The 22,518-nt window shown below is 57.5% G+C and overlaps 11 protein-coding genes across 11 annotated transcripts; 5 read left to right on the top strand and 6 right to left on the bottom strand.

Moving 5' to 3' along the window:
- The first annotated feature begins 704 nt into the window (after positions 1–704).
- Positions 705–2,554, top strand: SCHCODRAFT_02523917 (uncharacterized protein). The gene is made up of 4 exons (XM_003035314.2): positions 705–1,670; positions 1,722–2,030; positions 2,083–2,145; positions 2,201–2,554. Exons 1-4 carry the CDS (start codon positions 807–809, stop codon positions 2,342–2,344), a joined length of 1,380 nt encoding a protein of 459 aa, XP_003035360.1. The 5' UTR covers positions 705–806; the 3' UTR covers positions 2,345–2,554.
- A 399-nt stretch (positions 2,555–2,953) lies between these two features.
- SCHCODRAFT_02742505 (uncharacterized protein) lies at positions 2,954–3,444 on the top strand (the record flags this gene model as incomplete). The annotated part of the gene is made up of 1 exon (XM_003035315.3): positions 2,954–3,444. The coding sequence occupies exon 1, from the start codon at positions 3,040–3,042 to the stop codon at positions 3,442–3,444; it is 405 nt and encodes a 134-aa protein (XP_003035361.1). The 5' UTR covers positions 2,954–3,039.
- A 45-nt stretch (positions 3,445–3,489) lies between these two features.
- On the bottom strand, positions 3,490–4,207 carry SCHCODRAFT_02010961 (uncharacterized protein). Its single transcript, XM_050341524.1, has one exon. It carries the CDS (start codon positions 4,105–4,107, stop codon positions 3,535–3,537), a length of 573 nt encoding a protein of 190 aa, XP_050202726.1. The 5' UTR covers positions 4,108–4,207; the 3' UTR covers positions 3,490–3,534.
- On the bottom strand, positions 4,153–4,916 carry SCHCODRAFT_02605073 (uncharacterized protein). The gene has a single exon (XM_050344147.1). It carries the CDS (start codon positions 4,615–4,617, stop codon positions 4,309–4,311), a length of 309 nt encoding a protein of 102 aa, XP_050202725.1. The 5' UTR covers positions 4,618–4,916; the 3' UTR covers positions 4,153–4,308.
- Positions 4,917–6,111: 1,195 nt separating this feature from the next.
- SCHCODRAFT_02560532 (uncharacterized protein) lies at positions 6,112–7,880 on the top strand (the record flags this gene model as incomplete). The annotated part of the gene is made up of 1 exon (XM_003035316.3): positions 6,112–7,880. The coding sequence occupies exon 1, from the start codon at positions 6,120–6,122 to the stop codon at positions 7,878–7,880; it is 1,761 nt and encodes a 586-aa protein (XP_003035362.1). The 5' UTR covers positions 6,112–6,119.
- A 38-nt stretch (positions 7,881–7,918) lies between these two features.
- SCHCODRAFT_02560531 (WD40 repeat-like protein) lies at positions 7,919–11,320 on the bottom strand. Its single transcript, XM_050343760.1, has 9 exons — positions 11,098–11,320; positions 10,226–11,050; positions 9,987–10,176; positions 9,755–9,941; positions 8,851–9,708; positions 8,703–8,799; positions 8,571–8,656; positions 8,398–8,522; positions 7,919–8,349 (listed from the first exon to the last, which is right to left on the bottom strand). Exons 1-9 carry the CDS (start codon positions 11,234–11,236, stop codon positions 8,034–8,036), a joined length of 2,823 nt encoding a protein of 940 aa, XP_050202724.1. The 5' UTR covers positions 11,237–11,320; the 3' UTR covers positions 7,919–8,033.
- A 241-nt stretch (positions 11,321–11,561) lies between these two features.
- On the bottom strand, positions 11,562–12,001 carry SCHCODRAFT_02482226 (uncharacterized protein; the record flags this gene model as incomplete). Its single annotated transcript, XM_050342813.1, has 3 exons — positions 11,562–11,670; positions 11,726–11,831; positions 11,884–12,001. 3 exons carry the CDS (start codon positions 11,999–12,001, stop codon positions 11,562–11,564), a joined length of 333 nt encoding a protein of 110 aa, XP_050202723.1.
- A 559-nt stretch (positions 12,002–12,560) lies between these two features.
- On the bottom strand, positions 12,561–13,568 carry SCHCODRAFT_02605066 (uncharacterized protein). The gene is made up of 3 exons (XM_050344146.1): positions 12,987–13,568; positions 12,824–12,929; positions 12,561–12,769 (listed from the first exon to the last, which is right to left on the bottom strand). Exons 1-3 carry the CDS (start codon positions 13,147–13,149, stop codon positions 12,721–12,723), a joined length of 318 nt encoding a protein of 105 aa, XP_050202722.1. The 5' UTR covers positions 13,150–13,568; the 3' UTR covers positions 12,561–12,720.
- A 149-nt stretch (positions 13,569–13,717) lies between these two features.
- SCHCODRAFT_02605061 (uncharacterized protein) lies at positions 13,718–17,346 on the top strand. Its single transcript, XM_050344145.1, has 9 exons — positions 13,718–13,761; positions 13,810–13,865; positions 13,919–13,933; positions 13,987–14,015; positions 14,071–14,219; positions 14,274–16,356; positions 16,413–16,544; positions 16,599–16,899; positions 16,970–17,346. The coding sequence occupies exons 1-9, from the start codon at positions 13,734–13,736 to the stop codon at positions 17,150–17,152; spliced, it is 2,976 nt and encodes a 991-aa protein (XP_050202721.1). The 5' UTR covers positions 13,718–13,733; the 3' UTR covers positions 17,153–17,346.
- Positions 17,347–17,456: 110 nt separating this feature from the next.
- Positions 17,457–19,607, top strand: SCHCODRAFT_02605059 (PQ-loop-domain-containing protein). The gene is made up of 6 exons (XM_003035318.2): positions 17,457–17,686; positions 17,739–17,812; positions 17,860–17,912; positions 17,965–18,777; positions 18,826–18,974; positions 19,027–19,607. Exons 1-6 carry the CDS (start codon positions 17,613–17,615, stop codon positions 19,370–19,372), a joined length of 1,509 nt encoding a protein of 502 aa, XP_003035364.1. The 5' UTR covers positions 17,457–17,612; the 3' UTR covers positions 19,373–19,607.
- A 65-nt stretch (positions 19,608–19,672) lies between these two features.
- Positions 19,673–22,215, bottom strand: SCHCODRAFT_02682424 (uncharacterized protein; the record flags this gene model as incomplete). Its single annotated transcript, XM_003036122.2, has 9 exons — positions 19,673–19,784; positions 19,875–20,238; positions 20,300–20,509; positions 20,568–20,657; positions 20,720–20,789; positions 20,844–20,900; positions 20,953–20,997; positions 21,050–21,821; positions 21,869–22,215. The coding sequence occupies 9 exons, from the start codon at positions 22,213–22,215 to the stop codon at positions 19,673–19,675; spliced, it is 2,067 nt and encodes a 688-aa protein (XP_003036168.1).
- Positions 22,216–22,518: the final 303 nt, after the last annotated feature.

Raw genomic sequence — 22,518 nt, 5'->3', positions numbered from 1 at the left:
TACTATTACAGCGGCGGCCAGATCAATTGCGCGCTGCCTTTTTCGGAAAGATCGCCGAGGCGGGCGTTGGGTGAGGTCGAAAAAATCCGGCTCCTTCGTAGAACGGTAGAGCGCCATCAAAAACCCCCATCTACATACCAACTTTGCGGGGGTGCGCACTTGATGCTCACGAAACGTGCCGGGATGCATTATACGGTACTATGTGCCCTAACCTACTGTATCTCACATAACTCGCGAAATACATGCTCTTTTCGCCTGAAACTTCATATTTGGGGGTTGTCAGCTACGCCCTACCGTTCTATGAAGGAGCTGGATTTTTTCGAACTCACCCAACGCCCGCCTCGGCGATCTTTCTTCCGAAAAAGGCAGCGCGCAATTGATCTGGCCGCCGCTGTAGTACTCACACACTGCTAATTTGCATGCTTTTGGTATTTTTCGCCCAAAAAAGGCCCCATATGACAGCCAGTTGAAGATGAGCGTTGCGTCATGAACCCGGGTGGCGCGCATGCTGTATTGTCGGGCCTCGGCTGAATCATGTCCTTCTCCGTGGTAATCAGGACTCCATCCGCGACGCCCTATGCTTTCACAAGCGTCCCAGTCGGTCGAAAATCACAGTCCTCCTCAATGGCAAGCCGCCACGGCGGGCGGCCCGCGGTGCCGAGGCGTGGTCAGCGTGTCTGACTAAGTGTCTACGACCTGCACCAGCATTCCAGACCCTTCCTGGCGCCCGACATGATCCTTGTCTATCCTGGTTATAAACCACCTTCATCTGCGTCGCCATCGACAACAACAGCGAACTCACCGCCATGGCCATCGATACCCCCACCAGCCCCATGAGCCCCCTCTCCTCGTCCACCGAGCTCGACTCGGACGAGGGCGCCATGTATCTGAACGGCGCCAGCCACTCCTCAGACCCCGATGACGAACACTTCACCCTCGATCTCGACGACTCGAGCGACGAGTCCACCCCGGTTTCCGAAGCCGGCACCGACGCGGCGTCCACCTTCGACAAGGCGTCCATCGCGGAGCTCGTCGCGCAGTACGGCTCGTCCTCCGCAACCGCCTGGCTCGAGTTCTCGCGCTACAAGATCTGGCAGGCCCCCGCGCCGATAGGGGGCTCGTCCTTCCCGCCCGTGCAGGGATTCATGCGCCAGGGGCCGTGGATCTTCGCATGGGGGAACCCCCTCGTGAGCACGCCCGCCGCGCTGGAGGCGACCGCGCGCGCCTTCGTGCAGTACGCGGCTGGCGCGCGCGTCGTCTGGGCGTGTGTCGACCACGCGATGGAGGAGGTTCTGGGCGAGAAACTCGGCTGGAGCACGGTGCACTGCATCTACGAGGACGTCGTCGACCCTCGGCGTGTCATCGAGGTCGTTGAGGCGCCGGAGAAGAAGACGAAGCGCCTCGTAACCAACGCGAAGGGCAAGGAGGACCGCGAGCACGACGAGATCGTGCGCGACCTCAAGAAGAACCTGCGCCGCGCGGAGAAGGCGAACATCTCGATCGAGGAGGCGCACGGCGATCTGAAAGCCGCCGACCGCGAAGCTATCGAGAAAGGCGTCGCGGACTGGAGGAAGCACCGGCATGGGCTGCAGATCGCGTCGACGACGCTGCAGCCGTGGTTGGATCAGGAGCATCGGCGGTACTGGATCGCGCGGGACTCGCAGGGGAAGGTGCGTTTCTCTCATTGCTCTCGCCTCGAATCATACTTACATTCTCTTTAGCCGATTGGCATCCTGATCCTCACTCCCGTCCACAACCACCTTCACTCCGACCACAAACATGACGACTCCATCCCCCACCCCGAACACCCAGAGCACCCTTCCCATTCCTCCAAGCACCCCGAACATGCGCCCTGCGTCGCCTACCAGATCAAGAACGCCGTCTCCTTCCCCGATGCGCCGAAGGGGACGTCCGAAAAGCTTATTTATTCGATGCTCTGCGACCTCGATGCAGAGCAGAACCGGCGAGACAAGGCGGGCGAGAAGCACGACCGCATCACGGTCACCTTTGGGATATCGGCTGCGGATAAGGTATGCTTGAGTCCTGCTTCGTACTTGAACATAATGCTGACGAACTTTGCAGATGAGCGCTACGCACCATCTTGGCGGTTGGAAGGTTACCGCCCTGTCCAAAACCTATGCGAAGGTCAGTACTTCATTGAATTTGCCCCTACGACTTTCCACTGACTTCCCTTGCTCAGATCGCAAAGGCAACTGGCCTCATCAACCGCCTCGAGTTCCGCCGCAAGTTCGAAAGCATCCACGAACCGATGTTTGTGTGCTACCCGGAAGACGGCTTCGGACTCGATGGGGTGAAGGCCCTGCTGAGGGCTCTGAAGAAGTAAAGGACGTCCACGAGGCTTTGGAACACTCAGCGCCTACATCTCTGAGCGCCTGCGATAACCTATACTGTATACGACTGTGACGACCTTAGATTCGCGCCTCAACGGCGGTGTACTATATCTTTATAGAGTGTAACATATTCTCGTACTGTACTGTAGTCTTTGTTGTAATGCCAGACTTTTAGTCGGACTACACGTTGAGTGATCTAGGCGAAGTTTGGGCTTATTTGGGCTAGTGGGGCCTTTGGATCTGCTCGTGTGATATGATCGCCGAGAACGTCTTGGCTTCCGCGCTCACCATATCGAGAACAATGCAAGCCAAAGTGGGACAATAGCAGTCCGTCAGAAAGCCATGGCAACGCAGAAGGAGGGATACTGTCGATCTACCCAATATGAGGCATCGACGCTGCCGCGACGGTCCATATACTGCCTCGATGGTCAATGCTCATGGATATTGCCTCGGAGGTCAGCACACATGGATACTGCCTCGAAGGCCAGTGCACCGCACTGATGCCTTGTTTGGCGCTGCCAATTGTCACACGACGCTGTGGCTGGTCGTAGCGTGGGAGGCGGTATCGTGGTAGGGCCATCGCCTGGTTGTATATAAGGATGGCCCGCCTCAAGGTCCAGCTCCATAACAGAACTCGTCTCGAAGACCTTAACCAAACCAACACACCGCAACCCATACAATCTACGCAATGCAAACCCGCTCGACGCTAGGTTCTTGCATCGTTAACGGCCGCCGTCGCAGTGGTCGCTTCCGCGACGCTACATCCTCGGCCTCGGAACCCTCTTCCTCCCCATCGCGCTCGAGAAAGTCTACTCCCCCATTAACTCCGCCAAATGAAGCCGATGTGAGAGTAGGCGGAAAGCGCAAGCGTGCGAAGTCTGAAGGAGACCGCGACGAACGTCCCCGCAAGAAGCAAGACCCGAAGAAAGACGTTCCGGAGCAACAGGGCGAAGAGAAGGAGCAGGAAGAGCAGAAGGATCGCATAGTCGAGGAATTCGAGTCCGTGCTACCCCGTGTAAGGCGACGCGAGTCGTCTTCACTGAATGGCGAGCTGAGGGGGTCGGGCGAGCTAACAGATGACGGCCGTGTATAGCAGGTGAGCGTAGGGTACAAGAGTGAGTATCTACAATGGGCCATAAAGCCTGCCTTATATAGTCGAGGAACGTGACTAGTAACAGTCACGTTACACCCGCCCAACCCCTCGAAAATCAAGCACCACCGTCCAAAAAAAACAAAAACCAAAGCCATATGCACAAGAACACCGAAGTACCGAGCGAGCGAGGCAAGGCGAGGCGAGACGAGGCAACGAGACGAGCAACCGAGAAAATGGCAGTTCGATGGCGAGCAAAATATGGCGACGGCGAGTGCAGTTAAGGACGAAGTACGGGACAGGCGAGGAATAGGCGATGACTTTAAGGCGTAGCCGAATTAGAGGACGTGCTGTGTCGAAAGGCGAAATATACTGTGGGCAGCTTGAGCTGGTGAAGCCGAGTCGCCGAGAGCCGGACGGAACGGCGCGAGCGGCAAGCCGGGCCGCAATAACCGGATGAGTCAGCAAGCGCCCGCGCGCGAGAACGCGCAGCAGCGCGCCGGCGACGGGAGGCGGTGGCAGTTGAGAAGACGCAGAGGGCGGGGGTGACGCGAGCGACGCGCGAGGCAGACGCAGGGCGAAGCCCAAAATGGTAAAGCGTGTTTGAAAATACAGTGCCTTGAGCAGCGCGCGCGGGCAGGAGCGAGGCCGGGTTGTCGCGCGCATGCAGCGCAGGGAGGCGTAGGGCGTCGGTGAGAGCCATGACGATGCCGGCGGCGCACTAGGCAGACGCAGCGGTCAAGGCGGGGAGCGGGACAAATGATCAAACGCGCGGCGTCTTGAGCAGATCGCGCGGGCCAAGGGCGTGGGCTTTGGCGGCGGGGTGGTAAGGGCTATTTGACGTGCGCGCGCCATGTCGAGCGCGAGCTATAGCGCAAAAGGCCAGACGGCGAGCTGGAGCGGAGGCAGCGAGACGCGTGCCGCGCGCGTGAGACCCAAATACCAAAGGCGAGCTGTTGAGCGTGCGCCCTCCGAGTCCTCTCGATCCTTCCATCTCCTCGTCGTGTGTTGCGGCGGCGAAAGATGGCGGTGAATCGAGCAGGCCTCAGCTTGTTGAGGGCTTACAGCGTGAACCAGCAAAGGCGGGACGAGCCAAGGCGGGCGAGCGCGGCGTCGAGCGCGGGACGTAGCGCAAGGGGAGAGACGGCGATCCGAGGCGGAGGCAGCGGGAGGCATGCCGCGTGCGCGCGAGACCCGAAACCAAAGGCGAGCTGTTGAGCATGCGCCCTCCGAGTCCTCCTGGTCCTTCCTTCTCCTCGCCGTGTGTCGTTTCGGATCGAGCGGACCCCAATCGAGGGGGAGCTTCACGGGGTTGGCCTACCGTGCCCCTGCGACACCTTGTCGCAGCCAGGTCTCACGGCGCCGTACCGTCGGTGGGTCCTCGTTTTGGTGCACGCTGGCTTACGCGACGTAGCGGCAGAGGATAGAGAAGAATCAGGCCGGCCTCAACTTGACGAGGGCTTACAGCGAGTTTCCGCAATGGCGAGGCGAGCCAAGGCGGGGTAGCGAGTGCGCCGAGGCCGAGATCAGTGATGGCGGTGATGAGCGACGCCGAGCGCGTGTGATGGTAGCGTGTAGAGTGTGTTCGAACCGTCAAATGTTAAAAAAAAAGTGTAAGGCGACGCGAGTCGTCTTCACTGAATGGCGAGCTGAGGGGGTCGGGCGAGCTAACAGATGACGGCCGTGTATAGCAGGTGAGCGTAGGGTACAAGAGTGAGTATCTACAATGGGCCATAAGGCCTGCCTTATATAGTCGAGGAACGTGACTAGTAACAGTCACGTTACACCCCGGGAGGAAGAACAGGAACAGCCATCGCAGACACCGGAGTTGCTGCCTTCTCCAGAGATTACCGAGCAAGATATTGGGCCAGAAGGCATCAGTGAACCTATCCACATACCCGCAGAGCTCGACGTGGGTTCTCTCGCCTATGCATATGACACAGACGAAGAACACAGACAGGAAAAGGAAATTCAGACTCTGAAGCTGAATTCTGTGAAGTGGGATCGCGTGCTCCATAACTATAAGAAAGAGGAGCGCGAAGAGGGTGACAGTGGTGCGCTTATCCTCATACCTCTGCCTGACCTCGGAGGCTAACCATCGGTTCTTCAGACGACGACGAAGCGTGCATCGAGGCCCGTATCCCCTTCCGCCGCTCGCCTGCCCCCGAGCCAAGGACGCCCCCGCCCCAAGCCACTTCGACCCCTGGTACCGTCCCCAGTGCCCCTTGGCGCCCGACCACCACCCGCCCGCCTCGCGGGCTGGTTCGACGCTCACCCATCCCTCCGAGAACAGCAGGATGCCTGAGGCGTACTTACCAGCTCGACCCGAAGACGATGCGCGAGATGGAGCCTGAGTATAAGTCGAGATATCATTATCGATGGAGTGCGCGATATAACCCTCACGATGCGGCACGGGATGATCATGATGTAGATAACCTATGATAGCACATGAAGCTGCGAGACCTCAAATCCTCTGACTCTCAAAGCCATATATCTTCATTGTATACACACTTTGGGCACGAGCTATTAATTCGGCGTTTTATGGCCAACGCCTGATAATGTCATGTCACACATGTCACGCGCATTTGATGCTTCTCGGCAATTGTCTTATCCCTGCTCCTGACTCCCATCTTCATCCGCAGAGCTGTCGCATAGCTCACCATTGAAAATTACATCCAATGGACAAAAGCGCAACGATCTCCCTCTGCGCCTCCTGCGACGCTGCCTTCGCCTATCATCCCGAACTCGGTTCATCACAATTCACGCTAGACGCCCTCCGGACGGGAGGGGTGCCCGATACGGAGGAGTCTATCGACATACAGGATGCAATACAACGCGCAGAACGTGAGCTCAAGCGCTTTGACCCAGAGATCGACCGCTTGCTCGCCATCGTATTTCGCCTCCGAGCACAAAAAGGGGCAGTCGAAGAACTCCTGGCCCATCGTCGCGCTTGCTTCTCCCCTTACCGCCGTCTACCTGTCGAGCTGCTGCGCCAAATTATGGTCGATGCATGTGCTGACTCCGCCTTGGAGTATAGTGCGCCTGCCGGCGTCTCACATCCAATCTCCTATTACACGGCGCTCAGCATCAGCCAGGTCACCCAGCGGTGGCGCAACATCGCACACGCCACGGCGGAGATATGGGCACCGCTGCTGCGCGTCAAACTCACCAATACCATGGATCGTGAAATAGGCAAGATCGAATCTGACAGGGTAGCGATGGTCCTCCAGCACTACTTTCACTTTTCGCGGTGTACGCCATTTGACATACACCTCGCAACTACTCATAGTACTTGGATTCCTCGGCAATTCGGAGGAAACAGTTTCGCTCTTGATGATATCATATCCACCGCGTCTCGCTGGAGGACATGCAAGCTTCCGTATATTCAACTTGCAGAGATTGACCAACAAATCGCCCGCTACACATTGCATGAATTGGTCAAGGTCGAGATTGTACCCAGCATAATGGCGGTCGCTCGCGATCCAGACCTCAAGATCGTCAGCTTTGCCAGCACTACAAAATTGCGCTACTGGGACGGGCCGATAGCGAACACGCAGCTTCGTTGGGAGCAGCTTACTACCCTCATCTCGACGAGCAGGCTGTCTCTTGCAGCGTGGGTACCCATATTGCAGCGCTGTCAGCAGATCGAAGTACTCAAAATGCGTGTCGGCGATCGACATGGAGGGGACGCGCTGCCCGCAATACAGCGTGTCCACCTTCCACGGCTGGCGCATTTTGCGCTTCACCTTGCCGATGACCCCAGAGCGCTGGCGTACCTTTTCGCTTGTTTTGACACTCCTCTGCTGCGAGTTCTGCAGCTCTCCGCCCCTCGAGCCTCGGGAAGTGACTTGCTCAGGCATTTCCGCGAGGAAGGCTGGCCGCATGAGCAGTTTGATGCCTTCATCGATCGCTCTGGATGCACCATCCGCCACTTGGCCTTGCAGATGCTGCCAATTTCCTGCACGGACGTCGCGGCGCTGTTTCAAAGGCTGCCCGGTCTCACCAACCTCCAGATCATGCATACGGAGAGGCGGGATCACTTGCGAGGGCCAACGGACGTAGCCGACCCGGCAGAATTCTTCGTCAACGACGATTTCTTGCGACAGCTTATGGCCGTCGATGGTGGAGAGCCTGCTATCCTGCCCCAGCTCAAGCACCTCATGCTGGCATGCCTGTTCCGCTGCAACTTGACCTTGTTGGCGGACATGATTCGCTCGCGAGTCGACGTACCGATTGAGACATTACGTTTACATCTGGCGGAGAGCTCGATTGCGCCTAACAAAGAATTCATCGCTGGGTTGTTTGCGCAGGTCGGGAAGGGTATGCTTTTCAGCCAGCACCAGCGTTATGCAGTGCGCGAACAGATGAAGTGGCTACGCGGAGAGGACGCAGATGACTTTGCTACTCTCGGTCAATTTCCTGACTTTTGGAGTAGCTGATACCTACAGTCGTCATTGTTCATGAGATTTAGTTGCGAAGATATTTATGCACTGGTCAGAGAATCCATATTCACCGAAATATGACATACACATACAACAGCTATGACACGACTGCAGTAAGACCGCTCGAATCTCGTTCGGTCTGCCGAACAATCATGCCGCAACATCCACAACAGCCCCCGCCGCCCAACAAAAATGGCCGCAACCCGTCGCACAGGGATGGCCCGCTAGAACCTGGGTTGTCGTTGCGTTGCGATTGCCTACGCTTGTTGGAGCACCAGCATCCGTTGTTGTGTCTGTCGCCGCGTCTGCATCCGGCCTCGTCAATGAACGACCACGGCTTTCCGGCAGCGTTGCGTTCGGCATCTCAACCATCGGTCGAGGGAGATAGTATTCGCGATAGCATGCCTGGTGACCGCCGTGGCCGCATAGCGCGCAGTGAAAGAGTAGGCCGCGGACGGGAAGGCGGCTAGAAGGAGTTCAGTCCACCGGAGATCGTGCGCGTGTTCAGACGCACCAGATAGCACACAAAAAGAAGGCCCTGCAAGAAGGGCAGTAAGCGAAGGCGCCACGGGCAGCTGCAGGAGGCGCAATGATAGCACGCTTGCACTTCATGCACGCGGTATAGATCGTTGTTTCCATCTGGAGGACGTTAACATGCGAAAGAAGAACAATATACGGGACGCGTACGGTGCTCTCCTTCTTTGCATCGTCCACGGCGCAAAACTTGCGTACGTAGGCAGCAGAGGTATGGAGTTGCAGTCGCGAAAGGATGTCTGCGATTCATCAGCTTAGCCAACTCGCGTGAATCATTTGACACACCAAGGTACGCGTCGACAAAGCGGGATATTCGACGAGGGCCAACGCGGAGTTCCGCACCCGCGACTAGCACGAGCATCGCGCATGTCTGCACATCCCCCTGATCGAGGGTCAGTCATCTGTACAGATACTAGCCAGCAACTCCACCGACCTGCTCCGCGAACAGCTCAAGTGCACCCTTCAAAGCTGTCCAGGCCAGATTCCGCAGCCGCTCCTCGTCCTCGGCAACAACTTCCGGTCTCCGCTCCGTCCTCGCCGCAGATTCTTCCAACTTTCGCCTTCTTGCCTTTTCCTCTTCCTTCAACGCCCGAATATCGCGCAACGTCTCTTCCTGCTGCAGCGGGGGTCGCGTGGGATGGTGATTCTGCGCATCCTCTGCAATTACAGTGCGCACGCTGGTATTGGACTCCTGGCGGGTGAGTCGTGGCGGCCCACCGCGGGCAAGCGTCCCGCTACGACTTCGCCCTCGACTGCGCGAGATCGCTGCGCTGCGGCTGCGTCGGCGAACTACGGAAACGGGATGGGATTCGGAATCGGTGGAGGCAGGCGAGGGTGAATCGCTGTCATCGTTTGCAGGCGCGTGAATGCTACTTGCATGAGCAGGCCGTACGGGTAATTCTCCGCCAGACGAAGATTCGTCGGAGTCGTCCAACGCGCCCTCGCCGACATGAGGAAAGCTTTTGTCCCCAGGACTCGATACGGCCATCGACGGCCTGCGGAAGGCGGAAGGACGACGCGTGACGGCGGGAGAGCGTCCGGACTGCGGCGACTGTGTGGACTGGCGAGAGGGACTTCGTGACGGTATCTCCGAGAGGTCATGACCAGGAAAGCGGTAGCTGGGGATGGTCGCAGGAGCCGACATAGAGTGCACGAGTGGTGGACTGGGGTGTTTAGGCTTGGACGGTTCAGGCGTCGTCGTTTCCTCTTCCTGAGGTATTACATCCTTGAGAGTCGACCCCAGTAGAAGCCATGTTTGCCCCACATCCAACTTGCCCATTCGGATAGCCGCCTGAGGTAGTTGAGAGACCTTCCTGATTCCACATGAGAGCACAAACCTGGGCGTTGTGGACGCACAATAATTGCTTGTCGGCGCCTTCAAAGAGATAGTCGCGAGCGAGGGCAACAAATACATCCAAATCATCGTTCTGAGATGTTGGCACGCATGTCGCAACAGTCTGGGTCCTCGGGCGGAAGGGAGGATCGCCGATTGTCTTCGGTCGTAGAACCTGCCTTTCTGGCGAGCTACGCACATCAGACGATGAAAATCCGAGGCGAGTGAAGACTTACACATCGTCATAAGGCACCTCCCACGGATCTGGACGGTCAGTTACCAACGCCAGCGAGCCAGCAGGCTCCCAAGCCGCCGCCACTCTAGGTATGGTATCAAGCGGACGCGTACAGTCGCGCAGGTCATACTGCACGAACGCGCCGGACGTATGCTGCGCCCATAGCGCGTCTGTCCCGCCGAACGCGATGCCTGGTAGCGAGATGAGGCATCTTCAGGCGGCGTCCGCGCGCGCACGCACCGGCGACGCCGCCGTCGAGGGCGGTCCCAGGGATGGCCCACTTCGCTATCCAGCCGCGGCGGACGTCCCATATGTCAACGGTGTCGGTTTCTGCTGGCTCGGCGGGCATGAGGGCGAGTTCGGTCTCGGAGCCGGGGCGCCAGATCGCGCGACGTGGAGCGCGGGCGGGTCGAAGGGTGTAGGTATTGCGGAGGGAGGCGACGTCCCAGACGCGAACAGTCGCGTCGAGGCCGGCGGAGGCAGCCCATCCACTAACCCAATCAACATCCGTGACGGGGCCGGCGTGGGCGACCGGGGAACGATCGAGTTGACCACGCTGGCCAACGCGCAGATCCCAACGGTGGAGAGCGCCGCTATCGAGACCGGTAAGAGCTTGAAGAGGGGTTGTGTTCGACGGGGAGAACGCGAGAGCGCGCACAGCAGCTGGATGCTTAATACGCATGATAGACTTCCGCATATCGCGCAGGTCCCAGACGCGCAGGTCAGCGTCCGCAGAGCCCGTTATCGCATAATGGTGTACTACAGCCGACACCGCAAGCTGGTGGATAGATCGTGCATGGTCCTTCGCGCGGCGCTCGTACTTTGTCGGCCCGCTCTTGTTGAGGTCCCACATGATGAGCTCGCCGTTCCGCGCGCTAGTGAGGATCTTGTGGTCGAAGGGGCCCTTTGCCCAGCTCACGTCCGTGCTCGCGCTGTCCATCTTGAGCCCGCTGCCGTCCCACATATTGCGCGAGGCGTCGACGCGGTAGCCGCCGGGCCCTACGGCGAACTTGTGCTCTGTGGTCGGCATTTGGTCGGGTGCGGATACGCGGACGATGCGTAGGGCTGGAGGGTGTCATTCTCTATCGAGGGGGGATATACATGACACGCACATTCCTTCCCCGCGACGACTGAGCGCCGCCCATCCTCGCTGATCGCAATCGCGCCGCCGCCTGGAGGGGCGACTCGCGGCAGCCTGACATACTTGGATGGACCTGCGGAGTGCATCCGCGCATCTGAGTACCAGTCCATGGGTTATAATCGTGACAGCCTTGAGACAGAGAGGGTCAGAGCAAGCATGTAAGTCACTCAGCTGGGTTGGTGGTGGGAAAAGTCAAGATACAAAGTATACCAAAATAGGAAGCCTTTATGAAGACACAATGGGACGACTTGACGTCGAAGTTTGCGAGCCAGCAGATCTCTTAGCAGGGCAATAAATGAGTGTGTGCTACGATTACAAGGCGCATAAGTAGATCAGACGAGGACAGGATAAATAGTGTGTAGCAGTCGTGAAGAGGTCGTGTGCGAGGGAAGTATGCTGGCTGATTCAGAAGCCTGGAGGCCAAGTTTCCCCATCCTACTGTGCAGCATCACTCTTGGGCTCCTTGGGCTCCTTCGGCTTCTTCTCCTTCTTGGGCTTCTTCACTTTGACGCCACAACGTGCGCATCGCTTCTCTGTGTCCAAGCTGGAGAGACGAAGGTGAGAAGAGCGCATCCCGGAGCGATATGACAGGTACTCACAAGAGACAGATGATGCCGAGGGGGAAGAGTAACACGGCCGTAATGATACCACAGACGCCATGTTTCCGCGTCGGATCGTGCTCGCCTTGCGCGCACTGGGCGTATACTGCAGAGATGAATGTCAGCGAGGGAAGTAGAGACGATGCTAGTCAACGCACACTCCGCCCGATACTGCTCTCCAATCTGCGCCGGCGTGAGCTTCGGCGCCGAAGGGGGAGTAGGAGTGCGCGCATGCGCCTCCAAGCTGGGCTCAGGATACGCCGGGGGCAAGTCCATCGCGGGGTCTGGGTGCGGCATCGGGGCTGGCGGTTGTGCAGGACTTGACGACGCTGCCTGCGAGCTCGAGCTAGGCAGATGAGAGAACGAGCCCGTAGGCAAATGTGACGCTGAGCCCATATAGGATTGAGACGATGCGCCATAAGGTAGATGCGACGACGACCCCATAGGCTGCAGCACGATCGGCGCGGACTTCTCGCTCATGGTGACGATGGCGGACGAGTGGGGAACAGAGAACTCCTTCCACTCCCCTTGGCGTCAAGGGCTTTCATATACTGAGGCGCAAGCGAGGTGGGTCATGAAGATCATGATGGCTTCATTGGTGCATGCATCAAAGCGCGCGAGCTAGGTCTTCCCCTGAAACGTCGATTCGGAGTGTGCTGGAGTTTGCAGAGTCGGAGGATGAGGCCTGCAGTCCGTTACGCGTCAGACCAGTTATCAAAGCATATCGATAGGCATGACAGGTTCAGTACGCAGTCGAGCAAAGCAAGACTTCGTCGAATTCCGAGGATGATGGGAAGCAAGCAATGATATTGCCCCTTTAGGGAGGTATTGTATTGTGCTGATGTGCTACGATACGATGACATGGTTCGTGAAAGCAATCTAGTCATGGAGGAGGACTCATAAATATAGTGATAGGAAGCGCCCCCTAGGGGAAGTGCAGTATACGTAGGTGCTTCTGGTTGAGATGTTACCAGCAACGCATGTGAGGAGCAGAATTACTGGACTTTCACGCCACAGCGCGTGCATCGTTGTTCAGTGTCGGTGCTATCGAGAATGTCAATCAGACAAGTGTAAAGTACTTGCATATAATAGACTCACAAGAGGCAAATCAACCCGCAAGGAAAACAGAGCACGGCGGTGATGATTCCACATACACCGTACTTGGTCTTTGGGTCGTGTACACCCTGGGCGCACTGCGCAAACACTGTGTGTGAACGCGCCATGGTGAGCTTTACCCGGCCACGTCCCGAGGATCACGTACATTCTGCCCGATATTGCTCCCCCACTTGTGCCGCGGTCATCTGCTGCGGTGGCGGTGGGTGAAGGTGCACCGGTTGTTGACCTTGAGGTTGAGGGTACGCCGGAGGCGTGTCGTAGGCAGCAGCAGGCTGGTGGGTGGCCATTTCGACGGGCTTGCTGTTCATGATACCGGGGGACTTGAAGAAGGGGACTTTGCATTTCGCTGTCAGCCTCGATCCCTTTTGTACAGTTTCGGGCGCTTATGCAGGGCGCTCTCGATGTTCGAGCGCATCAGATGGGGTCTCCAAGGTGTGGACGTCGGACAGGTTTGGGGCAGGTCGTTATCACAGCATTTGGCGTTGAAACGTTGGCGGCGTGATCAGGAGGCCCTTTGCTTAGACATTTTCGACGGATAGCGGGTGCTTCATGAGAGTAAAGTGCCGGTCTAGTAGTTCTACATATGAGTGGAGCTGTAAGAGCTGTATGCAGGCCGCAGAGAAGCCCGAATTGGCGAGCGCATTATCGGCAGTGAACCGACGGGCAATCACGGTAATGCGGTTGTAAAAGAAACAAAAGAGTCGGCCTGAGATGCCCTTGGAAGAACTGGGTGGGCGCTGGTTGTGGCGGAGATAGGTGACTGAGCTATGAACGTCGAAAAGAAGCGGCTGCTTTTGTTTGCTCGTCCGGGTGGACAAACAAATTAGTGATCCGTCGGGCCGCTGCTGATTCCGAATCCCACGATCATTGTGACCGCGTCCACATCGAAGGCATGAGCGACGAGGTATTCTACACAGTAGGTACGTATATTCTCCTTATGCTATACGTCGCCTAACGCACACCTGAAGACCACATAACTAAGGCGCGAGCCTGGCGCAGAGGGAAACGTCAGCGCGCGATATTCGTACGTCCTCTCGCTTGACGCGATCACACTCGCCTGATGAGCTCCCTTCCCAGCAATACCGTGTCCGGGTACGCGTCGAGTGCATTGCTACACCTCTCAACATGTCTGACACCGCTTGCAGTGGAAGGGATATAGCCCGGAAGATGACACGTGCGTACCCACCGCGCATACATGCTCAGGACGTGTGTGACTGACTGTGATGAAGATGGGAGCCCAAGGAGAGCTTTGAGGGCGGCTCAGAGCACTTCATCGAAGAGTTCTGGAGTCGCGAGATCAAGGGCTTGAATGGACGTGATCCAAACCAGACATTTCAGTTCCGCCATGGCGAGGAGCTCGTAGCGGTCGGACCTCTCGGTGCGTGATATTCCGTTATATAGCATGAACCCAGGACTGACAGCATCATTGCAGTCAGGAAGAGGGAGGACGAGGAAGGCTCCGACGATGAAGACGAGAACGCGTCGGAAGCTGCTGGTCCCTCAAACCATCGTACTCGCGATCAGTCCCTCGACCTTCCCTCCAGTTCTTCGGCGAGAACCCGAACAACGCGACGAGACCAACGTCCGCCCCCCTCTGAGGACGAAGCAGATAGTGATAACGAGCCGCTGTCGCGGAACAATCATCGCCGACGCACTACGAGCACAAGCCGTAACAGGCATCGCTCGAGCGCATCGGACGAAGAGGAGGTAGAGGCCCTGATACGACCACGATCACCCCCTCCGACCAGCATCAGCGCACCCGTGGGCTCAATTTCTTCCCCCAAGAAGAAGCGCAGAAAGCCAGGACCTGGACGAGACTCGCAGTACATCCCCGACGATACCGAGGAGCCGGTCGCGACAGCCCCCATTCCCAGCAAGCATAAGACGAAGGCCTCGAAGAAGGCAAAGCATCGAGAACCTTCAGCAGAGTCCGATGACGAGCCCATGCCCAGCGTTTCTCATCCGCGCAAGCGACGAGCGGCAGACGAGGAGCAGGCTTCGTCGAAACGACCAACTGCGAAACGCAGGAAGCTGAAGGCACCCCCTCGACCACCAACCGATGATGGCTCGTCCTCTGACATCCAGATCGTCTCTGCGCCAATTCCTCAGCGCACCAAGCCGCGCAAACTGTCCCCCGAGCCCGAAATTATCCAACAGGCACCTATTCCCTCCTCACCGCCTTTCCAACCTGCCTCTCCACCTCTCCACCTCTTCGGAACGCCCACTATGCTAAACGATACGAACGACTGGTCGCACGGGCAGCAAGGGAACTCCCAACCTGGCGGCGACTGGAGTTTTTCCCTCGATCCTGGACCAATCGTGCCCGAGCCCACCCATAATAACTACTCGCATTCGTCCACGCCTAACTATGAATCTTTCTTTCCTCAGGGCCAGCATACACCTGCTCTTACGATAAGCTCGTGGACGTCCACGCCTTCCGCTCCTCAGCACCAACGAACACCGGCAACAACAAATGCGGGATCGACCAGCCAGCTAAACGCAGGAGCGTCCAGTCAACCAAACGCGGAATTGTCCGGTCAGCCACACGCAGTGTCGGCCAGCCACTCACAGCCCTCGACGTCCGCCGCGCCACCTGCAAAGTCCATTCCCTTCCACCGGCAGCGCGCCGCGAACCCGCGCGTGCGCCTCATGGACGACTTCGCCTCCACTCAGGCCACAGGTATCGCGGCGAAGGCAAAGTTCATGAACGCGACTATGCTCACGCCTGCGAAACCCACCCCACCTGCAGCTCCTCCTTCATCCGCGACCCCTCCCATCTCGTATGCGCCCCGTGCTGTTTCGTCCGCGACGCCACCCATCGCGACCACCCCGAACTCAGCCACGATGTCCCCTCGACCGATGGGCGTCACATCCACGAAGACGGGGGCCACGCTGGTCAAGGCGAGGGCTCCGCTGCCAAAGCGGCAGCCGAAGGGCGCGCTGCTGGTGTACGACAAGGAGAAGCAGGTGTTGAGGCCGAATCGTTCGCCTTCTGCATTTGGATTTGGGGCGCCGACGTTGTTGGAGCAGCGGCAACCGACACCGATGGAGGAGCAGCAGCAGTCGCCGGTGATGAAGCAGCAGCAGTCAGCGATGGAGGTCGAGAAGACCAACGGGGTTGGGAACGAGCCGAGCAGCGCCACGAATGGAAACGCGCGGGTCGGCAACGTGCAGGCAATCTTGCCGAAGGAGGAGGATGCGACGAACGGCACCGATACTGCGATGGATGTCAGCAACGACGCCGCAGGCGACGGCTGGCAGGAAGAAGACACGAACGGCGAGCTCGACGCGCATGACCTCTTCGGGGAGAGCACCGCTGACTTGTTCGGAGACAACGAGACGGACTTATTCGGTGACGGGATTCCGGGACTGCGTCCGGATTCGCCACCACCCTCTGGCGAGGATCTGTTGCGGCTAGCGGTCGGGAAGCCTGTTGCTGAAGAGGCATTAGAGGACTATGAAGAGCCTGCGCAGGATGCACCTGCCGATGTACTGAAGGCTGCTGAGTCGACCGTGTATGGCTTCCGTTTGTACAGGAGATGCGTTGTTTGCTAATAGGTGATTGTATCAGTGCTGCTCAGGCGAAAGAAAGCATGCTTCCGTCGACACCAGCAACGGCGGGCCCAATTGTATCAACTTGGAGGGGGAGCACGATCTTCGGACCGCTGTACAACCCCGTCGAGCCTGCAAGTGCTACACCTCTGTACGTCCTCTGACTTCGTTAACTGATATCGATCTGACCTGACTCTTCATGCAGCAACGACACCTCAGAGCAATCAAAGTTCGCGCTCAAGCTCAGCCCCGATCGCTGGGTGCCGCTCGTACTCGTCGGCAGCGTGCCCTGCCCAGACGTACCCTCACTGTCCTTCGTAGTGGGCAACTACAATCCAGGCGACTTGGTTCCGGGCAAGTTCTACGGCGCGAGCGTCATGCACGCGTTGTTAGACTCGGTCCGCTCGACAGGGCCAGCGGCGCGCGCCTTATGTAGTCCGACCGCCAGTATCGACCAGCGAGCAGACTTCGAGGCCCTGAAGGATCGGCTGAGAGCCGGCGAACTGGTGAGTGTCCTTACTCTGTTTACTCTGTGGTTGGAGGAGTGAGAAGTATGGCCGCTAACATAGTTCGCAGTTCATTGTGACCGCGGGAGTGCAGGTGCTGGCGTTCTGTCATTCGCGCAATGAGGGTGCGGTGGCGCGTCTGAATTTGCCGCCGGCCTTGCAGGGTCAGCCGGATGAGGTGTTGATGTCGCGCGTCGTAATCGAGAATTTCGCAGCGTACGCAGAGGTGGCGGAGAAGGCGACGACGATGTAGACGAGAGGGGGTTAGGGGATGTTTTCTTGGTGCGATGCTCGCCGCTGTCACTGCTTGCAACTTGCTTTCTTGATTATTCTGGCATTATTTCTTGAGGACGATCGTATGGTATACCGAACCCTGTCATGTAATTGAGCAGCTTGATGAAGGCAGGAAATTAATGGCCTTGTGATGAGATCGGGGGAAGTGGCAGAGTCGTCTCCTGTGGTGATCTCCCCGCCGCCGCCGGACGAATATTTGCAATGGCGAGTCATCTGTGTCGTCCCTCCTCGTGTTGCTTGTTCAAGAACTTCACCCTGCGCTGAGAGGCCTGCTCCGCCATAGGACCTCAAACGAGAGGCTCTATACCGCTATCTGGGCGGCCGGAGCATTCAAGTTTCATTCGACCCGGCCCGGGGTCCTATCCGTATCTCCATACCCCTACCCCGCAGGATTCGGGGCTCGGTCGTCTTCCCCCACGATGTTCGACCTCGCCGGGCTCAGCGAGCTCCTGGGCTATACCTCTATTGCTTGCTGGCTTGGGGCACAGTTCCCGTGAGTGTTCAAGCGTGAAGGTTGCGGGCAGCGCGCAGATCACGCCATCTAGACAGGTCCTCGAGAACGTGAAGCGCCAGTCGTGTGATGGGCTCGCGCTTCCATTCCTTGCGAACTGGCTGCTCGGTGAGTGCTCATAACTCGCCATCGGGGCGTCATTGAACAACGAGCAGGGGACGTGTCTAACCTCATTGGATGCCTCTTGACCGGACAGTTATTGTTCCAGGTGCGTGGCGCGCAGTACGCCCTCCAACGTTCGCTCAATCTCTCCCTTTCAGACATGGCTCGCAACATACTTCGTGACAGTAGACTGCATGCTTGTCGCGCAGTACATCTACTACGAGACGCTCAGGCCAAAACCCCCGCAAACCAAGCCCGAACACACCCATGAGCGCCCCATCCCGCGCTATCGCACCCTATCCGCCGTAGCAGCCAACGTAGCTGCTGCAGCCGCTCTTGTCGCCCAACAAGAAGAGCGACAACATCACCCCTCACATCGCCACGCCCACTTCGCAAGCGCAGACCCCATTGCTGGCGGTCACCCATCCGGGGACGACGACGAGCCGGATGAGGGCGCCCTCGCCGCCCTCGCCGATAGCTTCCACTCCGAGGGAGGTCGTACCCTTGGACGTAAACGCGTTTCGTGGAGCGTCGAGCGCGGAGGACGTCGCCGTGGGACGAGCCTTATCATGCCTCGCGGGGATTCCCTCGACCTTATCGTCGACCCGCCCGTGGACCTGCTCGAGCGTGGTCGCGCAGCTGAGCGCGTGGGCGAGAGTCCCGTCGCGCCAAGCACCATGCGCCGAAGCACCAGCCATCGCAACAACATCATGTTCCTCGCCGCCTTCGCGCTCTTCAGCTTCGGCGCGCTCAGTCAGCGGAGCAGCATCGGCTCCGGTCACGTACTGCAGACGCGCGACGTTAACGTTGTCGTACCCGAGTCCGCCGCGTTGGATGGGACGATAGACACCTTATCGTCGGAGATCGTTAGCGCGGCGGATGCAGCCAACGAGCGCATCCTTGGACGTATATTCGCGTGGTTGTGCACTACACTATACCTCACCTCTCGTTTGCCGCAAATATGGAAGAACGTGGGTCACTTATTGATATCATGGACGACCCTTGCTGATGCCTTCCAGTTCACTCGAAAATCCGTCGAAGGATTGTCGATGTCCCTCTTTGTCTTCGCGTTCCTTGGGAACGTGTTCTATGTCGCATCAATCCTGACTTCGCCTAATGTGCGCCAACCGCCACCAGCGTCTACAGCGTTCATACGAGAGAGTATACCGTGCGTCCATTGCCCTCCTATACGCGTCTCCTCTTTTAATCCCTTGTCGCAGATACCTATTGGGCAGTGGCGGTACGCTAATGTTCGACATCACAATCGTAACCCAATCCTTCATCTACCGCCCGCGTCACCGCCGCCATCGAAGCCGGTTAGAAGAGGGCAGCAGCAGCCGCACTCGTATGGTCGAGGAGGAGCGGAGCAGCCTTCTCAGCGGCGACGTCCTCGCGCATCATCGCGGGTCGACAGATGCTTACCTGCGGGGCTCGGAGGTGCATCCCGGTCCGGAGGCTCACCAGCGCAATCTTTCCGATGCTGTCTCCCCACGACGGATGCACTCGCCTGAGGCCAGTCGGGGACGGACGCGATCTGGCACGCGCGCCTCGTACGATGTGGCATAGACAGGACAAACGTCTGTTGAGAGGAGGACGCGCACGATACATTACTGCCAGACAATTCGCTACTACTACGCATCTGTAACATCAAGCACACTACACATACATAAACGTCCATCGAGACTCCAAGGATGCGGTCAACCGCGTACCATAAGATGAGAGTAACCTGGATACAAATGATACAATCTCGTCTTCCCTCATGCCACGAGTGAACACATCGCAAACATGCACACAACCGCCGGCATCCTTCACGTTTCCATCATGCTTGGCGAAGCGAATGGCGATATTTGTTGCTCATCCGCCAACCTATGCTTGTGTCTGAGGTGCGCGCGGAGCGAGCCGCGCGTATTGAAGCGACTTCCGCAGCCTGGGACTGAGCATGAAAATGTCATCTTGTTCTCGTGTATCAGAATATGATCTGAGAAATGAAGTTGAACAATCAAGACAGACATGGGTAAAGCGAGACATGCCTTCTAAAGCCTGATCCCTCCTGAATGTGCTTTCGCACCCGATAACCGGGCAGGTCAATATTGGTCCCGCCCGAGTCGAGTTTAAGGATGCACGGCGGGCGGCCCTTCTTCTAGACTCCGTGGCCAAGAGAATTCGATACCCATAGGCCTTGCCACCGTCGAACGATGCGCCGCACGAAGCCGTAGAATCCAGTGATCGAGAGGACGGCGACTCCGTGGAGAAGAATCGTGGGTAAGCCGGTGGCGAGCCATATCGACTCATGCCTGCTTCAACAAATGGAGAAAACGAATGCGGGCATGGACTATGGATTCGTGAGAGGACGTTGGTGCCTTCAGGATCCGGCTCGAGTGTTTCTGATGAGATCATCTGCGAAGCCGGTGATGCCCATAGGGATGGAGGATCTGGGGAGGTCAACATCAGTCAAGAGAGAGAGAGAGCTCTCAAGTGCGGTACAAATCTGACTTTCTCTTAATTCCCAGCTCTCGGCCGAAGGTTCCCATTGCATATCATTCGGTGACCATTCCTCTTGCCTGAATAGATAGCTTTCTGGACTGCCCTCCTGCTTGTATACTGGATTGCCCTCTGGCTCGGGTACTGCACTGTCCTCAATGTTTTCGTACTTCTTCACATTCTTGTCGAGGGATGGCCAGGACGCGATTTCGCTGGACATCTCTAGAGAACCAATATCAGCGTTGACACAAGGCATGGATATATTTTGAAAACGACATACTAAGGCCTGACATTGTTAGATCCTCCTCCGCGTCTCGCTGTCCCAGTTTCATGCCTTCGACGTCCTCTCTATACCTCAGGGTTACAGCACCTGTTATCGCATTGTTTTTCGTGAGTCTAGCTAGTTCATACGAACAGTACTTAATGACTTACCTGAACCCATCGTCTCTAAGTCGTATCGTGTCGAGATGGCTTGGCTTTTCAGATCACGAACGACATCTACCTAAAAGACATGAGACGACAAAACAGAGTTCCCCCGCGACTGGGAATAGCGCACATGACTGGCCATACATGTCCACAGGTCGTCGTGCGTGAACGCGATATTGCAGTCCGACTGAAATACACCTCAGTAGGTCTGCATACGCACGCGAGACAGATGTGCGCACATTATCCAAAATGTACTTGTTGAGCGCATCGCAGGGGTGGCATGGCTAAGAACCTTCGTCAATCGAACGATGTCATTGGTCGAAATTGTGCACATACTGTGGACCATGCAGGGACAAGTTCCCAGCTTACTCCGCCTTCTGCTGACCTATTTTCTTCCTCGGACGAACTGTTCCCACCGCTGCGACTCCCGTCCTCCTCGTCGTTGAAGGTGCCCGAAGATCCATCCGCACTGTCCACGCAGATATCGGTGGGTTCAGCTTGTCGAGCCTTGCCCTTGGCCGCAGAGCTTGCCGAAGCAGAAGATGAGGACGCAGCCTTGAGAGAAATCGACTTCCCGAAGTTGCGAGGCCCCGTGAAGTCGAATACTTTTAGACCTGTTGCCCGTGTTCGCGACCAGAGTTCACGGCGTAACATGATTTTGTACCCGCGGACAAAGACACACTGGTTCTCAGCTGGCTCTCCATCATCATCGTACATCTGAACTCCTGCATCAGGGCCCTGGCGCGCAGACTGGCTGGTGATGTGTCGCCACTGATACTGGTGACGGAGTGCAGCATTTGCCACTGGAGTTGCCGTGAATTGGAAGGATACCTCGCGCGAACGTTGCGTATCGCGGAAAGCCAGTGCGCCCCAGGTGGCTGCCTTATCGACGCCAGTGACAAGGTAGAGGTCACCGTTGTCGATCATCCAGCCAAGGGTATCCCGCACGTACGTATACCATTCCTGACCGTGACGCTGGATCTGGATCTCGTACGCCCTCCGCTGCCTCGCGTCTCGCCTCGACCCGCCCCGGGGCAGCGCGAGTATAGCGCCTTCGTCTTTCCCAACAGAAAACTCGATGCCGAAACCTGCACCTGCAGGTACGATACTACTCATGGATCAGAGACGCCTGTCGTTCTTTCGATGTAGACTCACGTTGCGTCCGCACCCGCTTCAACACCAATGACGTTCCTAGCAAAGTCCGCGCTTTGCACGAATGCGCCATCTCGGCTGTAGTACGTCGACTTGTAGCTGGTAGCACCCATGTCGATGCGCTCAAATGATGGAGGAACGCCGCATTGATTGACTGGGTCGTCCGCCGATGAGCATATATTGAAGATGAACTGGAACCCGCCGTCCTGGCCGATCACGCCAACGTCGCCGATGCGCACACCCGACTGCCGATAGCACATCGGTAGTTCTTCGTCAGGTTCTGGGATCCACAGAGGATACCCCTCGCGAAGAGGAAGTAGGTTCTCGGCGTATATCTGCGAGATATGCATAGCAGCGTTGAGGGGCGGAGGGCAAGAGTCGAGGGAAGCTGTTGAGCCGCATGTAGAGCACGCTACCTTACCTACATACCGAATCTGATGCAGTGACATAGCCTCCATAGTTCGGGCTGGAGCCTGAGAGCAGGCGGGCCGTTATCAGATCACTAGAATCCTGAGCCGTACAGTCTTCCACCACAAGATTAGACCCCTCATGTGAGCGCTGCGAGAGGATACTGAGGATCTTCAAGCTAGTACCGTTGTCGAAGGGGAACGAAGCGCTCATTCATTGTCATCAACGAATCATCATGGTTCAAG

The sequence above is a fragment of the Schizophyllum commune genome (assembly GCF_000143185.2).
Source record: "Schizophyllum commune H4-8 unplaced genomic scaffold SCHCOscaffold_1, whole genome shotgun sequence".
Taxonomy (NCBI): Eukaryota; Fungi; Basidiomycota; class Agaricomycetes; order Agaricales; family Schizophyllaceae; genus Schizophyllum; species Schizophyllum commune.
The sequence above is the reverse complement of the archived record's forward strand: the minus strand, read 5'-3'. Positions and strand labels throughout refer to the sequence as shown.